Raw genomic sequence first — 18,013 nt, 5'->3', positions numbered from 1 at the left:
GTCAATTAAGGTACCATTCTGGGAAATTTTAAAACAAAATACTTGATAGAAAAAAAATCAATTTCAAGTCCACATTGCACTACAATTTTAAATATTCTAATATCTGAATTCATAATTGCAGAGCTAATTTTTAGTATCAGAGTTAATCTGCTTTATTCAAAGAACATATTATAAATGTTGCTCAAATTTTAGCCACCAAAAACTGAAGTGATCATGAAACTGCCAAACACCCAATCAAGCAATATCGGACACCAATAAAATAAAAATTTATTAACACCTTTGCTTCAGAGCTTCATCTCATTCAGTGGAGAATTTTAGTTGCTTCCTGCCTCTTTCTTAGCAAAAGCTGGTCAGCTTCTTCCTTGAAGTTCTGTTTGTGCTGCATTCAAAAGTGTACCCAAGCGCCATAAATAAATACAGAACAAAGGAAACTCATCAGAGAGATGGAGGACAGCTTGATCAATGTCCTGCAAAAACGTTTTCTTCTCTTTTTCTTCATAACCAAGACTGGTTTTGTTTTTTTGCTCTGTGTCTGTTTCAAGAAGCTGTTCCAAAATATTACACAGAAAGAAAATATTTTCATACTGTACATTGTATTTGGCTTGAATCTGGAATGGGAAAAAAATAGCTGCATCAGTTTGCAATCAATGATAATAAGCAAATGTACATTGAAAATAATCATTAGAAAAATGTGTGTTATAGATCATACAATGCATTCATTAAACAAGAAAAAATTACATTGCTTCACAGGAGACAGGTCTGATTTTCTTTGTTTCTAACAGATCAATGAAAATGATTGGCCATATCAAATTAAAGTAGTAGTAATATGAGGAAACCATCAATAGCTTGATTAATCAATTATGCATAGACTTTTTCAGCCTTCATTTCAACATGCTTTTTTATTAATGCAAGTGTATTGTTTTATTGAAATATGTCAAAGTTTGCTTTTCTTGAATAGCAATGAAGCAAATGCTTTGAATACAGTTTCCACTTTCTATAAAGACAATCTAATGTGCTGAAAATGGGGTGGAATAATATCTGATTCCAAATGACAGATGACCTCACCCAGATACTTCATGCAAAAGTTAAATAAAAGGTGTGACAGTGTAGAATTTGGATACAGTCTCTTCCTTAATGCCAAAATTGAATGGATTCAACCATAGAGAAAGCTAAACCATCAAAATACTAAGTTCCTCAATCATTGCAATTAAGCCAGCAGGATATCACAGTTGATGGTATGGAAAGCCTCTGAGAAATCAAATAACCAAAATGTTGCACTACCCATAAATAAGTGCAACCAATGCTGTCTCAGTATATGTTTGAGCCCGAAAATCTCATTGAAAAGGGTGCATATAATCAGCCCAGTCCAAGGCCTCGGTGATAACATCTTCATCTCTTGGATAAAAACTGTCCAATATAGTTAGGACTAGAGAAATATTCTTGAGGAGGGAGCATGACACCACTCCTTCAAAAAAACAGGGACCAGCCCCTCCTTCTACAAAACATTAGTGTGGCCTAACCACATACCTTCCCTAGGGCTGACTTCACAAACAGGGGACACAGATGTAATAAATAGGTGGTTGGATTAGCAGTCTTGGGAAATCTGCTTATCTCCTTAGGAGTTAGCAGGTTCTAGCTTAGTTTTATTTATTTGTTTGTTACATTTATTTGCCACCTACCTAAATTTATTTGCCGTTTATCTCATCATGGTGCTACTCTGGGCAGCTTACAATAAAAAGGAAGAAATGAAGAGAGTGGAAATAAAGCAGAAGTAAAATAATAGAACAATAAAATAAACAATGGAAATTTTTAAAAAAGAACACTTGTCTCAGCTAATCACATAACACCATTTTGATGTGACTTGAGCAGTTGGAGTCCAATTCTGACTCTATGGTCCTGTAGCTATTCTTAAGATTCATCTTTCCCTAGCAGAGTAGGAATAACTTAAAAAGGTCTGATGGACAGCTACCTGGAGATTCAATTTTAAACATTAAAAAATATTTTTGCCACTCTAATATAATCCCTAACATGAGGGTCTTATTTGAGTTTCATCATACACCTTATCTGTTATATAAATTTTATTATTTGAAACAGTTGATTGCCTTCTGTTGATATGAAACTGCAGTCTTTTCCTGTATTCATTGCAATTTAATTCTGATATGTTAACAGACATTTTTCCTTGAGCCTTTTGGGGTTGAAGCTCTTGGACATCTCTGCCCTGAAACTATGACTTTCTATTTCACTCTTACGGTGCATCTTAAACCTCTGGTAGAGAAAGGCATGACTACCCACTTTTCCATAACAAAGAAGATTGAAGATAAGTATAAAAGATGATAGATAGCATAAAATAAACATGGAATTTACTTCAAATAGAATATCTTGTAATTCCTGAAGAAGAAAATATATGCTATACTCCATATCATTTGAACCTTCCTGAAGCTAGGATTGGAGCTGCTGGAGAGAAGGGGGGGAGAGTCACAGAGACAAAGACACTGAGGTGGGGGCCCTTAAACTCCATATCATTTGAACCTTCCTGAAGCTAGGATTGGAGCTGCTGGAGAGAAGGGGGGGAGAGTCACAGAGACAAAGACACTGAGGTGGGGGCCCGCGCGCCTAACAGCGCGCGAATCATATATCTATAAACCAAAATAGCAATAATACATTCTGGATTAGTGTGTTTGAGATTGTGATTTTATTTATTTCAAAATGACTGGCTTAGTTCAATGTAATAGCTGTTTTGCACCTGTCTTTCGCAGTACTCTTTTCAAATTTGGATACTGTCCCCTTTGTAAACAAATTACGAGTCTACATAGGCAGATTACCTATCTAGAATCTGTAATCTGTGCTCTCCAAGCAGAAACTAGGTGTCTACGTCAGCCATTCCACTCTATGGTGAAGCCACACTATCAGCCCCCTCTACCACAAAGATCTTGCAGGAGAAGAGCTGTCTGGACAACTGTGGGATCTGGCAGGTTGAGAGCTGTGAACCATAAACCCAAAGCTTTTGCTGTGACCCAGCAAAACAGATATAGTGCCCTTGCTGACCTTAATGGGGACACTAAAGAGATAGGTCAAGGCAGTTGTGATAATGATGACTCAAATAAGCAGGGGATCGTGGTCCAAAACGAAGAACTTTCTTCGGAAAGGCGAAAAGGGGAACCAGGTATCACACATCAGTCGCAGAAGAAGATCAAGGTATGTAAAAAGAGAAGTCACCTTCTGGTTGGTGATTCAATCGTAAGAGATGTTAATTTAGGAGAGGATACGGAGGTTTTAAAAGAGGTCAGGTGTCTGCCAGGTGCTACTGCCAGCAGAGACAAGAGGCGTATTCTTAAGATAGTCAAGAATGCAAGTAAGGACTGTGAGGTTGATGCTATTATACATCTTGGCACTAATGATCTATCCCAGAAAGATGTACTTTCTGTGCAGAATGATTTCCAGAACTTGGGGTATGAACTTAATAGTATAGGTTGTAGGCTTATCTTTTCAGAGGTTTTACCTGTATATAAGGAACAAAAAGGGAAGGGCCAGCGTGTAGCAGAGTTTAATGTTTGGCTAAAGGAGTGGTGTAAAAGGGAAGGCTTTGGTTTTATTAGTCATGAAGCCTGTAGCTGGTCCAATGAAAAACTGTACAAAAGAGATGGGTTGCACCCATCCAAGAAAGGAACTGAGTTACTTGGCATTAAATTCACAGATTTTCTTGATAAACATTTAAACTGAAGAGCGGGGACAGAGAATTAATAGATACAGAACATCTCTGTCCCCAGCAAACTAAAATTCATAGGGTTATAAATGCATGTAACATAGATGTGTGTGTGGGTAAGATTATCACTCCTGCTGTCAAGCAAAACCAAGCATGTAATAGTGATTGTCATACCATGTGCATGAATCACACAAGTGGCAAGAAAATAGGGGCAGTCAGGCATAATACAGGTTATGTAGACAGTAAACACAAGGTCAATCAAAATGGACTCAAATGTCTATATACCAATGCACAGAGCATGAGGAATAATAATAATAATAATAATAATAATAATAATAATAATAATAATAATAATAATAATAATAATAATAATAATAATAATAATAATAATAAATTTGGATTTATTAGCCGCTCCCTTTCCAAGTAGGACTCGGGGCGGCGTACAATGGAGCATATAACATGAAACATATATAACAACACCAAACGTACATACATACACAACACACATACATACACGTACATACACGGAGGAGGAAGCAAATTACATCAATAGACAGTTAAAAATCTGCTTTAAAATACCCCAATTGTAAAAACCCAATAAAATTAATATTTAAGAACAATTTAAAAACAGTTTGGAGGAATGGGAAAATTACGATTGCGATTGAGCCAGGCCGGATAATTGAAAGAGGTGGGTCTTCAGCTGTACACGGAAGGAGCGGAGATCAGAAATCATCCTGATGTCACGGGGGAGGTCATTCCATAGGGCTGGGCCCATCACAGAGAAGGCTCTGCTCCTGGGTGTCGCCCCCCGGCACTGTTTGGCGGACGGCACCCGGAGAAGTCCCTCTCTGTGTGAGCGAATTGGTCGTAGGGATGTGTGGGGCAGGATGCGATCCTGCATATAACTAGGCCCTGTGCCATGGAGCGCTTTAAAGATCATAATCAAAACCTTGAAACGCACTCGGTAGACCACAGGCAGCCAGTGCAGCTCGCGCAGGAGAGGTGTTACAGGGGAGTATCTAGTCCTCCCCATAATCACCCGCGCGGCCGCGTTCTGGACCAATTGTAGTCTCCGAGTGCATCTCAAGGGAAGCCCCATGTAGAGAGCATTGCAGTAATCCAGGCGAGACGTCACTAGCGCATGGGTGACTGTGCGTAGGGCATCCCGGTCCAATAAGGGGTGCAATTGGCGCATCAGGCGAACCTGATGGAACGCCCCCCTTGCCACGGCTGTTACATGGTTATCCATGGACAGCCGGGTATCCAGGAGGACGCCCAAATTGCGCGTAAATAGGGAGAATTAGAAATTCAAGTAAAAGAGGGCAGATATGATATTATTGCCATTACAGAAACTTGGTGGGATGAAACTGACAAATGGAACATACAGCTAGAAGGATTTAAATTATTTAAAAGAAATAGACCAAATAAAAGAGGAGGTGGAGTTGCACTATATATAAGAAATAACTATGTCTCTACAGAAATAGAGCACAACAATAATGAGAACTATCTTGAATGCATTTGGGTCAATATTAAAGGTTGTGGGGGAAATGACATTGCCATAGGTCTATACTACAGGCCACCCAACCAAGCAGAGGAAGAAGATGAACTCTTTGCTAGTCAGCTAACTAAGGTATGTAGGAAGCACACCACAATAGTAATGGGAGATTTTAACTACCCTGACATCAACTGGGAAACAAACTCTGCACCAAGTGGAAGATCCAACAGGTTCCTAACAAACCTAGCAGACAACTTTGTTTTCCAAAAAGTAGAGAAGGAAACAAGGGGATCAGCCATACTGGACTTAATTCTCACTAACAGAGAGGAAATGATAGAAGGTGTTGAAGTCATAGGAACCCTGGGGGCAAGTGACCATGCAATATTGGAATTCAACATTATCCAAACACAAGTAGTAGAACAAAGTCAAACTAGAGTCTTGGACTTTAAGAAAGCTAATTTCAATAAACTTAGAGAGAGCTTGGGAAAAATTCCATGGATGAGAATCCTCGAGGGGAAAACAACTCAAGAAGCTTGGGAAATTTTGAAAAATGAGATTAGAAAAGCCCAGTCTAACACAATACCAATGAAGAAGAAAAACAACAGCTCCCAAAAGAAACCAGCATGGCTGCATAAACAACTATCTGACAAACTGAAAGACAAAAAAAGTAAGTATAAAAAGTGGAAGGAGGGGGACATAACTAAGGCAGAATATCAGCAAATAGCCCGAGCCTGTAAAGATGAAGTGAGGAAAGCTAAGGCTCACAATGAAGAAAGGCTTGCCACAAAAGTAAAAATTAACAAAAAAAGCTTCTTCCAACATGTTAAAAACAAGAAAAAAGTTAAGGAAACAATTGGTCCATTGCTAGGAGAAAGTGGCAAGAAGGTGACAAGCAACAGGGAGAAAGCAGAACTATTTAACTCATGTTTTGCATCTGTCTTTACACAAAGGGATAAAACAGTCCAACCTATCAAAAGCAGCACCACAAAATTAGGAACACAAATTGAAATAGGGAAGAAAATGGTAAGTGAGCACCTGTCTACCCTAGATGAGTTCAAATCACCAGGACCGGATGGATTACACCCCAGAGTTCTGAAGGAACTAGCAGACGAGATCTCAGAACCACTGAATTATATCTTTCAGAGATCCTGGAACACCGGGGAACTACCAGAGGACTGGAAAAGAGCTGATGTGGTTCCCATCTTCAAAAAAGGGAAAAAATTAGATCCAGGAAACTACAGACCTATCAGCCTAACCTCAATACCAGGAAAGATTCTGGAAAAAATAATCAAGCAACGAATTTGCGAACACCTAGAAGCAAACAAAGTAATAGCCAAAAGCCAACATGGATTTGTCAAAAACAGATCATGCCAGACTAATCTTATTGCATTCTTTGATAATGTGACAAAATTAGTGGACCAGAGGAATGCCGTTGATATAGTTTACTTGGACTTCAGTAAGGCTTTTGATAAGGTAGACCATAACCTGCTACTAGATAAAGTAGAAGAATGTGGGTTAGACAGCATCACCACCAGATGGATTGGTAACTGGCTGACCAACCGCACTCAACGTGTAGTTCTCAATGGAACTGCATCTACATGGAGGGAAGTATGCAGTGGAGTACCCCAAGGCTCTGTTTTAGGCCCAGTACTCTTCAACATCTTCATCAATGATTTGGATGAGGGAATAAATGGGGAACTCATCAAATTTGCAGATGATACCAAGCTGGCAGGAATAGCCAACACTCCAGAAGATAGGCTTAAGATACAGAAGGATCTTGACAAACTTGAACATTGGGCACTATCTAATAAAATGAAATTCAATGGTGAAAAGAGTAAGGTTCTACATTTAGGCAACAAAAACGGAATGCACAGGTACAGTATAGGTGATACCTTACTCAGTAGTAGTAACTGTGAAAGGGATCTTGGAGTCCTAGTGGACAACCATTTAAATATGAGCCAGCAGTGTGCAGCAGCTGCCAAAAAAGCCAACACAGTTCTAGGCTGCATCAACAGAGGGATAGAATCAAGATCACGTGAAGTGTTAATACCACTTTATAATGCCTTGGTAAGGCCACACTTGGAATACTGCATTCAGTTCTGGTCGCCACGATGTAAAAAAGATGTGGAGACTCTAGAAAGAGTGCAGAGAAGAGCAACAAAGATGATTAGGGGACTGGAGACTAAAACATATGAAGAACGGTTGCAGGAACTGGGTATGTTTAGCTTAAGAGAAAGAAGGACTAGGGGAGACATGATAGCATTATTCCAATATCTCAGAGGTTGCCACAAAGAAGAGGGAGTCAAACTATTCTCCAAAGCACCTGAGGGTAGAACAAGAAGCAATGGGTGGAAACTAATCAAGGAGAGAAGCAACTTAGAACTGAGGAGAAATTTCCTGACAGTGAGAACAATTAATCAGTGGAACAGCTTGCCTCCAGAAGTTGTGAATGCCCCAACACTGGAAGTCTTTAAGAAGATGTTGGATAGCTATTTGTCTGAAACGGTATAGGGTTTCCTGCCTAGGCAGGGGGTTGGACTAGAAGACCTCCAAGGTCCCTTCCAACTCTACTATTGTATTGTATTGTATTGTATTGTAAGTTTACCAGCCTATATTAATTAATGTCTCATAATAAAACATAAAACTATAAGACAAATATAAAATTTAAAAACAAAATACACATTAGTAAGTTCTCTTTATTTACAGTACATTGCCAGACACTATTTATTTGTTAAAATTTGCTGGTTTAAATAAAGCATTGGAAGCCATTTTAAAATGAAACAATGTTCATGCAATTTTACATCTATTATCCATTTATGTAGAACAAATAACCTACTTTTTGACACAAGAGTTTGAATTACACAGCAATAATATTACAGGAAAGGCATATGCAGCACACCCAGATATTTACAGTTGAACATTTGGCATGCATTCAAGAATGCTGAAAGGAAGGTATGATTAATCAGCCCATTGAACAGATAAAAATGAAAACAGCCCCTGTGAAAATTAATATTTAAGCTTCCTGTCCTCCTGATATTTTCTTTATTAAAAAATTCCAGGTGGTTGAAAGTAGATTAAAGTTCTAATTCCAATTGTTACTGAACAAAAGCCTGACACACAGTTTCTGCTACTCATGCAAAATCTGTGCTGACTTGAAAAACCACTTATGCATATATATGAAAACATTACGGTAAACTGGTAATTTCTAACTGGGTTGTATCCCAAGGTAGCTATTTTAGGAGTAGGCAAGGCCTTTCAAAAGCAATTTTGTGAGTGCACCCATAACTTATCCTCAAAATCCCAAATATGCCTTTCAGCTAAAAAGGTTGGTGACTCCTTTTATGAAATTTTATAATAATTAATTGGCTGCTGTTGAAAGATTACATGAACTATGTGCCCCATATTTTGAACTAATATTTTGTTATTTGTTATGGCTGTCAAGAATACTTGATTTTTCCATCCTAAGAAAACTTATTTATAGTCAAACAAAATTAACAAATTCCATCTTTCTCAATCAAATTCTTATGCAATCCTTCCCCACGCCAGGAGAAGGACTTATTCTATATGCATCTCTCTGTAAGGATTGCATTAAATAATGCATTATTAGTAAGAATGGCAATAGAAGGTTGGATGATGATGATATTCCAGGTCTTTAGGAAGGAATTGAAAGCTGGACAAAAATGCCAAATCCAATCTAAATGTCTGGCTATGTGGCCAACCATAATAATAATACTATAATAATAATTGAACATTATTCAATATTAATCTAATATCAAGTAACTTGTTTTTCTTGTGGTTCAAGATATTGAACCACAATTTTCCTTAGCATCATAGTATTTCTTCAGCTTTACTGATGGTTCAGCTTTCATAGCATATACTGTATTACAACTGGAAAAACCATAGCCTTGACAATATAAAACATTGAAGAAAAGGATGATATTATTTTCTTCAATTTACAGAGAGCACTCTGCCAATTCTCCAGGATTTTCTCAAAGAAAATACATTAAAATTTCACCATGTCAAATTTTTAATCTGCGAACCTGTGAAGAGCAATGTTGCTATATATAATTTTCTGACAGACCGTAAACTATAATGTTGAAGAAGACTGAAGCAAAGTAGAGGTTGGGTAGGTTTGCCTTTTCTTTGTTAGTATTTTTCTTTCTTAGCTGCAGAGCCAATATATTTTCTTCTTCTCCATTTATTTTGGACTTATCTAAAGAAGTCTTAGCTTTCCTTCATTACCTTCACATCATTTGGAACATTAACTTTCTAGATCTGCTCTCTACAGTTTCAGACTACTTCTTTGGTGACTTGACTTTTTTTCATTTTCTGTATATGTCTACTTTTGTTTTCAGATCTTTAAAAAACATTTTGTGCATTTATACTGACTTCTTCCGCTGTCCTCCATTTTTTTCTCATTTGGATTGTTTGCAATTATGCTTTTATGTTTTTTAAAGGAACTCTAATTAGCCTTAAGCTTCTTTTCTCATTAGTTTCTTCCCATGTCCTATTTATCATTTCTCTTAGTTTATTAAAATCTACTTTTCTAAAGTCCAAGATCTGCATTTAACTAGGTTCAGCTTTAGTTTCCCTTAAAATTTCTAATTCAAATTGTTGAACATCACCTCTACGATACAGCATTGGGATATATCAGGTAACAACTTGTTAAAATTGAACCTGCCCATTCAATTCAATACATTTGAAATTGCTTGCTATGGTTCTCTCCTGCTGGTAGCCTCAGTTTTGTGCCACATTTCCCCCTTGGAAGTACAGAGAACCCCCTATTGTACAAGTACAAGATTCTAAAAACAAATTAAAGCAGCACTATCCCAGTAGGCATTTGATCCTGAAGGATACATTTGATATTGTCATTTTTATTATGTTTTTAAATTACCCATATTTTTAGTTTAGTTTACTTTGTCACTGCACTTCGTACAATGAAATTAAATGCCATCTTTAATGTACATTATAAGTATAAAAATAAAACACAAACACAAATCCATCACATTCTATACAATTGAATTGAAAACCAATATTGCATTAATATTGCACTATATAGTAGAATTCAATATAGTTACTGCCCTGGGATAGAAGCTGTTTTTCAGCCTTTTTTCCTTTGTTTTTATTATCCTGTACCATCTGCCAGATGGTAATAGTTTTTTTTAAAAAAGGGTGCCCAGAATGAGATGGATCTTTAAGAATGTTTTGAACTTTCTTAAGGCCAAGAGGGCAACCAATGATCCTCTGGGCTTTTAAAACTTCTTTTAATTTTGTTGTACTTAAGAGTCCTTATGGATTTGAGTAGCCTCTACATACTGAAAAAGATACAGGTAGTCATTGACTTATGTTCAGTCACTTAATAACCATTCTAAATTATGACAGACTTCCCCAGAGCTACTTATGACCCATTTTCAGAGTTACAATGGCTTGCATATACTGGATGGTCATGTGATCACATTTTGGTTTCTTGGTAACTGGTTCACCCTTATGGCTGTTTTCAGTGTCCTATGGCTACATGACTACGATTTGCAACATTTTTGTTAGTTACTGGCATTTACTTCTGGTTTCTTATCCAACTTTTCAAAGTTTAACTAGAATTATATTACAGCTCTTAAAATACAGATATAAAAGTTATGTCTGCCTGATAAATCCTATATGAACTTATAATTTGTAAACCCAAACACACCATGTTTTTAAATTGTGGTCTATAACCAATCCTAAACCATGTTTAGATTTATACAGACTATAAAGGACTGTTTATATCCATTCTTGTATCTTCTTGTTTCTCCGGGACTTGTTCATATGGTGTTTTTAATGAACAATGTCTACCTAATTCTGGATAAAGCAAAACTGTATTTAAAATTAATTTGATACTTGCATATAAGTCTAGATTTATAATTTATAATAGATTTATAATTAAAAATTACCAATGCAAGCAAATTGAAAAATGTATAAAAAGAATATTCTAGGTATAAGAATATATGCAAAGTTAGGATTATTTGCTTGCTAAAACTGACATAGGTACAAAAGACCTTTTTTATTTTAACATCATCATTTCTTCTATCAAGAGCTTAGTATTTGAGCTGCAAATTTTTTTTATTGAGATGCTGAAGTATAAATGTCAAACCAAGTCAAGTTTAATTTCGTTGTTCAACCATAAGCCATAACATTCAGGGTGGAAGAACAGAGGATCAATAGGTTATCACACAGACAGCATTCCACTTAAACTTTAAAATACCATTTATACTACCATACATAACACCTTTGGATTCTAATGTAAAAGTACACATTTCCCAAAGTTGGTTAAAACATAATTATACAAAACTTAAACATTATGTATAATATTAATTCAGATTGCCATAAAAATAACTAATTATCTATTTAGATACACTGTACATTCAAAATAATGTTGTATTAAATGTTCCTAAAGTTCTATTCAGGGAAGAAATAATTACATATATTAATTTGATTTAGACTTTGAGACAAAGTTTGATATTTTGGGTTGCCCATTTTCTTTTGAACTATACATTTATTCCATTAAAATTTGACGTGGGAATACAGAAATGCATTATCTTTGTTGTTCTTATTGCTGAGAGATAGTCCTTCAACATTGGAAATATAATTTTCCTCAGTGGTTTGAAGACTTGATGTTACTTGCAATTCAGGAACAGTTTGCTTATATCTAAAACATACAATAATCCCTCAAAAGCTATGTGTTTAGATGGGGAAGGAAACCATGTCCAACTCAAGACAAGTGGCTGTGGATATTAGAGCACCAAAATCTGGGGGCATTCCATCTGTAACCTTGTTTCAGGGAATGAAAAAAATGTACTTTAGATTATTGTGTCATACATGTGTTCATCATTGTGAATCAGTAGAGCAATGGCAGCCCCAATATTTCTGCAAGAGAGAATCCAGCTCCCACTAATACTAATTTTTGCCCACATATGGTATTACAAAGAGGGGGGGGGAATCTGGAGAAAATAAGAATTTGCCAGAGAAAGTTACCTGAACTGATGCTTGTAAGAATATCAAATTATCATTTCCTTTAGTGAGTACCCACAAATAAGAATTTGGTGACATACAAGTCATTGAATCTAAAACCAATGTCAACAACCAAATACAGTAAGGTACTCAAGCTCACATTACAGAGTGAATTAGATTTATAGCATAATCCTCCCATGTGTACTTGGCAATAGAGTTCAAAGATATACTCTGTCTAAATCTAATTTTTGTTAGACTAATAAGTGATTTGCTTATTTCATCAATTTTTCAGCATGTTATTTTCTTTAAAGGTAATTTGCATTATCATATCCAATTTTCTAATAAACGAATTTTTCTACTTAGTTTTTCGTAATATGACCTATGTTTAATATATTATGTTCCCTGTATGAATTGTTTCTGTTTCACACCTTCAACCAAAAAATGCAAGTATGAATAGCCTTGTGTCTTTCCAACTGGAAAGCACCATCACATGATTTCCCACTTAGCAACCCATTCTGCTTTGTGATGGATTTGCCTGGCCCAATTGAGGTCATCAAGCATTGCTATACCCATAACCTATTTCTGAGTAAAATAAAAAATGACAACTTTGCCACAGAGATCAGAATCAGTAACAGTGAGCAATTCATATAAGGCTGCAGAGTTTTTGCAAAGAAATTGTTGAAAATTTGTTATAGCTCACAGGTTCTATTATGAGCAAAATTACGGTCTATATGCCTTTCTCAATTTTTTTATGCTGAAGGTACCCTTGAAATAATTTTCGGTATCTGAGAACCTCTGTGTACACCTCTGTGTACATGGTAATTCATTTCTAAGTGACACAATCCATGTTTTACCATGTTTTCAATGGCAAAGCAGAAGGCCGGCTGCCATATCTCGGTACGTAAAAATTCCCACCTGTCCTGCTTCAGGCTTCTATCAAACATGATGCTCTGAAGATTATCAGTTTTACTTCAAAGCTGAAGAGTTAACAATGAACAAAGGGATGTAAACAGAGCAGAAGCTTGCCACAGAGTTTTCTTTGAAATAGAGCAAACAGAAGAAATGTCCAATGCCAATCCAGGGTTATTAGTCAGTGCAGAGGTCACAAGCTCAACGTTTCTTTTACAATCAGGAACATCACACGAAAGCCAGAGGTCAGACATTGATCCAGCAAAAACATGGTCAGAACTGCGCTGGCAGCTAAGACTGCAGCCAGCTGTCACTAATCAAGAGATTTACTCCCTTGCTTGATGAAGAAACTTCCACTGCTCTAGTCTCTTCTCTACTCATCAGGAGAGCAGGATTGGAGGTCTTACACCATTCTCATCTGACTTCTCCAGCTGCTGAAGTGGTGCTTATGGTTAATTAGCCTCATGTCATTCTTGGCTTTGTCTCTTCTGAAGTTGGCATTCCACAGACTCAGCCACTGCAGCTACTTCAGGCTCATATTCTAAATGAGTCTTGAGCCAGGGCTATGACACCCACTACTGCAACAGCTAGTATGCATGGTGCATGACAAATTTGTTCTTTTAATCACAATCTCTTATGAAAGTCTAGATCGCCTGTGTCAAACTTGCAGCGTTACGTTGCCATCATGTGACGTATTGCGATGTTTTTCCCCTTTGTGGAACTGGGGTGGGTGTGGCCTGCGCGTGATGCATCTGGCCATGGGCCGCCAGTTTGTCATCCTTGCTCTAGATTCTGTGGAGTCCCAGTTAAGAATGATGTGATAGAAACATATTTTATTGAGGATACCAAATATTTAGCACATATCAAAATCAGAACTATGGTTGAAGGCTATAAAATTTTATTTCTCTCTGTAACCTGATATAGGACAATGGCCTGTGCTCTCTGATGATTACTTGCAACCTTTCCATCTCTGGCGTAGGCTATTTAATTCAATTTTATGGTGGAAAAAGATGGTAATTAAATCTGTTTTCCAAAAACAATATGGGGATAGATTAAACCGCCATGCTATTCTAGAGAGGGCTGCTAAATATATATTTTCATTTCGTAATTTGATATTCTAAACATTATTGGTCCTTTTTCATGCTCACACCTGTGCCCAATATATTTTGTTGGGAAGAAGGAAATAGAAGCACTATAATTATTTAGCTGACCCAAAGTAATGCTCTCTTATTGACAATTAACTCCAAATATGGAAATTTCAACAGTTTTATACCATCACACCTGGGAAAGTGTCAGTGCATTCTAGCTTGTTAACTAAATTATGCTAGGTCCATGCTGGCACTTTAACTCTTGAAATGGTTCCCTTCAGACCCATGAGCTGATCAGCAAATTTGAACCTGTTAATGCACGTGTCCTTGTTTTTAGATGATCTTTTGTATTTGAAAAACTTATGTCTGAACCCCATCTATGAAACTTACTATCTTTTTAAAAACACATTTTGCCCATTCCATGTGACTAATAAATGCATAATATATGTTTCTCAAGTGCTCCAAAGATTCTATTTCTAGCAATGTTTTATTATTTATGCCTCTTTATTGTAGTCTTGATTTAGTTTTTGTTACATTATTCAGGATCTTCCTTGGGTAACTTCCAGCATTGAATACAGTGAAACACCTCTGTGCAACATCAACCTTTATATACATAAGCTTCCCCAAGTTTCTTAAATTTACAATACTTTAAAGAGTATGTGGACATATATGTCAACACCTTGCAAGACTAAGAAAAACCTGATCCCTTCATCGAAAATAATCTGTTAAAAATACCATCCCCTTCCAAATCTCAAAAATCTCATTTCAAATAACTGATCCTTCCAATCGTTTGCCCAAGTTAATACTAAACTTTTGAATCTTTTGTTCTTTAGCCACACAGACGTATTATGCAATATAATGGAATAATTCAAGAATGAAAGCGAACATCCCAAGCCTGAAACTATACATTTTTTAAAAAATTCCTCATTTGATGCATCATATAGTTTAAGCACTTCACCTCTTTTGCTTTCCAAGTAGAAGGTGAACCAATTGATAACACCATGTCACCTTGCTTTATTTCCAGTAAATCAAACACATCTGAAATCCAGTCCATGTACCTGAAGTAAAGGAAATGTTCTGTTGAACTTCTGATATGTGGTTTAGTTACAAATTCTCTTTTGTAGCATTTCTGGCAATTGTCTTTACAATGTAAAGTAAAAAACCAAGGATGAAAAGGAAATGGATTTTTGTGGTACTATAAACTCTAGTTCTGGGGGTGGGGGGACAAAACAAAAACAACATCAACAAAACCTTACTCTTCAGCAGGTGATTTATTAATCCTCACTTTGCTACTTCTTTGTTAAGCATCACATTTCAGAATAATTAGTTAATTCTGCATCTATAGAAGAGTATCAATGATAGATATATTGTTAAATTGTGAACATAAAATTGTGGTATAATTTTTCCTGACTGATTTGCAGTTGGAAAAATCTAGAGTGAAATTTACTGTTTCTAATCAACTCATCCTCCCCAACTCTTATTTTCCTTAAACACGTTGATGTGATGATGAATTGAAAATACTGATTTATAAACAAGGGGCTTTTAAAATTGTTTCAACTGTAAAACATGCTAGACAAATTATAAAACATAGCTTTAATCCATATGATACAAAGATTGATTTTGCTAAGAATGACAGATGAGTCTTAGAGCCAGAAAATTAGTGTTTGCTTTAATTCTTATGAATGTAATAAACTTACACTGTTGTCTGTAGAATTTCATGTGGGGACTCACCTTATTACTTAAAGTATTTACAACCTACTTCATTTCTATGGATTTCTGGGAAAGGAACACGAATAAACCAAAGTAAAGCTGTAATAGCAAATGCTTCAAATTCTATAATGCAATATTATAAAATAAAGCTATAGTTCATAATGACAGAAATGTTTGGATAAATATTTCTTTGGCCCTGGAATGAAATTGACAACTAGCCTTAACAAAGGACATTCTATTACTATTATGAACTATGTATGCAGATATATTCTAAAAAGTAGCACTCCAAGGGGAAATACAGAGATATATATCAGAAGTCCTTGTTTAGTGACAATTGGAACTGGCAACTCAGTGATTAAGTGAGGCAATTGGTAAGTGAAAACCACATGACTGGATGAAGGCTTGCAATTTTACTTCAAATACTTCCTTTGCTTTATAGAGTTAGAAGAATAAAGCAAGATTTCAGCTTGATTGGATGAAAGCATGAAGGTCAATAACCATGGTTTCAAAGGAGGAAAGAGCCCACATTTGAATTGTAAGGCAATACTAACAAGTTACAATAGTGCCCTTGGGTTTTTCTTGCCTTGCTAGTTGTAGCTAGGACTGGGTTAACCCAATAGCAATCCAAACCCAGCTCTGATGTAACCCAGATTTCCAGTGGGAAAAGAATATAATAATGTGATATTTTTTAAAAAACACTAATATTTGAGATTCGACCGGAAGTTCTCCAGCTGGACAGGCGAGGGAGGTGTGAGCTCTGAAGAGTCTCACATGAACTCTGTCTGACAAACCAATTCCGAGATCCTTTTTGGATCAGAACCCCCCCTGGGGGGAGTGAAGAAGGGGCAGCGTCTCATCACACCCAGAGGGAGTGGAACAGGTCCCTTGTAGGTCGGAGATTTGCCCTCTGAATCGGAGTCAGGGCAGCAGCATGGCAACATGGCTGCACAAGAAGCTGACTTTCAGCCAAAGCAACTGAACAGAAGCATCCAGGACGAGATGAAAGCCCAGTAAGATCTAATTAACTCACAGTCATAAATCAGAACTTGGAAAGGGCAAAGAATCTTGAGAGTATAAATAATATTAATGGACATATTTGGATTTTGGCAAAAAGAAAGAAGGGGGAAAAATGGAGGGTTGAACCACTAGCCCAAAAAGAGCCATTTGCTTGAAACACATGTGGACAGAAATCTGGACAGAAAAGGAGAAAGTAGAGAAGTGACAAACCCACTCAAATACAAACTCTAAATTTGGTCTTGGATTTGAAAAGATTGTGTTTTTAAAAGAGAGTAGGACGTTGAAATGGAAATCAAAACATACCAAGGAGATTTGTTCCGTTCGAATTTCTTCTAACTAACATATCTCAAGAAACTCCAATTAATGAGAGGTAAAATGTAACAAGGAGAAAAAAATCAAGAAAAATGCACTGTTTTCTCACTGATAACCTAACCTTGCCTATGCGGTGAATGGAATGTGAAACCCTGAGCAGGAAAATTTAATTAACCAATTGCCATAAATCAGAACTTGGAAAAGCAGGAGGTGAAGAGAAACATACCGGAATTTGGCCGTATGCAAGTTATTCCAATTAATATATTTTGAGCAACTATAACCAACGAGAGGCGGAAGGTAACAAGGGAAAAAATAATAAAATCAAGAAATGGGAAAATACAAAGTGTTTTTTCTCTGCAAAAGATCAAGATGGCTCCCATTTTTCTTCCCTTTTACATTAGCTGAATTAGCTAAATTTAAGGTGGACCAGAACTCTGAAATAAGAACAGACAATTTTGGAACTGGACATTAAGGAAGAACAAAAGATTAAGATGGCTCCCATCTTTCTTCCTTTCCACATAAGCTGAACTAGCCAAAGTTAAGGTGGACCAGAACTCTGAAATAAGAACTGTATAACTAACTGTAACTTTGGAACAGGACATTATGGAAATGTGGGAATTTGAAGAAGTACATGGAATAATGAAAAACATGCATAAATGATTAAAATCAAGTCTAAATAGAATTTTGAACTCAGAGAAGAAGGAACTGAAGGAAGAAGTGAAGGAAGAAGGGAGGAGGGATAATGAAGGGGTAGAAACAGTGGAAAATAAAAAGAAGAAAAAAACCTGGGTTTGA

At 36.5% G+C, this 18,013-nt stretch overlaps 1 protein-coding gene across 1 annotated transcript in view; it reads right to left on the bottom strand.

Moving 5' to 3' along the window:
- Positions 1 to 350: 350 nt before the first annotated feature.
- The window catches only part of MEI4 (meiotic double-stranded break formation protein 4), a gene marked incomplete at both ends in the record, with an annotated part of 64,290 nt that continues 46,627 nt past the window's right edge, over positions 351 to 18,013 (bottom strand). The window contains one exon of the mRNA XM_081943889.1: positions 351 to 608. Coding sequence (XP_081800015.1) covers positions 351 to 608 — 258 coding nt within the window. The remainder of the gene's footprint in view (positions 609 to 18,013) is intronic.

Source organism: Natrix helvetica (genome assembly GCF_964273705.1).
Source record: "Natrix helvetica genome assembly, chromosome: 2".
Lineage (NCBI taxonomy): Eukaryota > Metazoa > Chordata > Lepidosauria > Squamata > Natricidae > Natrix > Natrix helvetica.
This window is presented reverse-complemented; position numbering and strand designations above follow the sequence as displayed.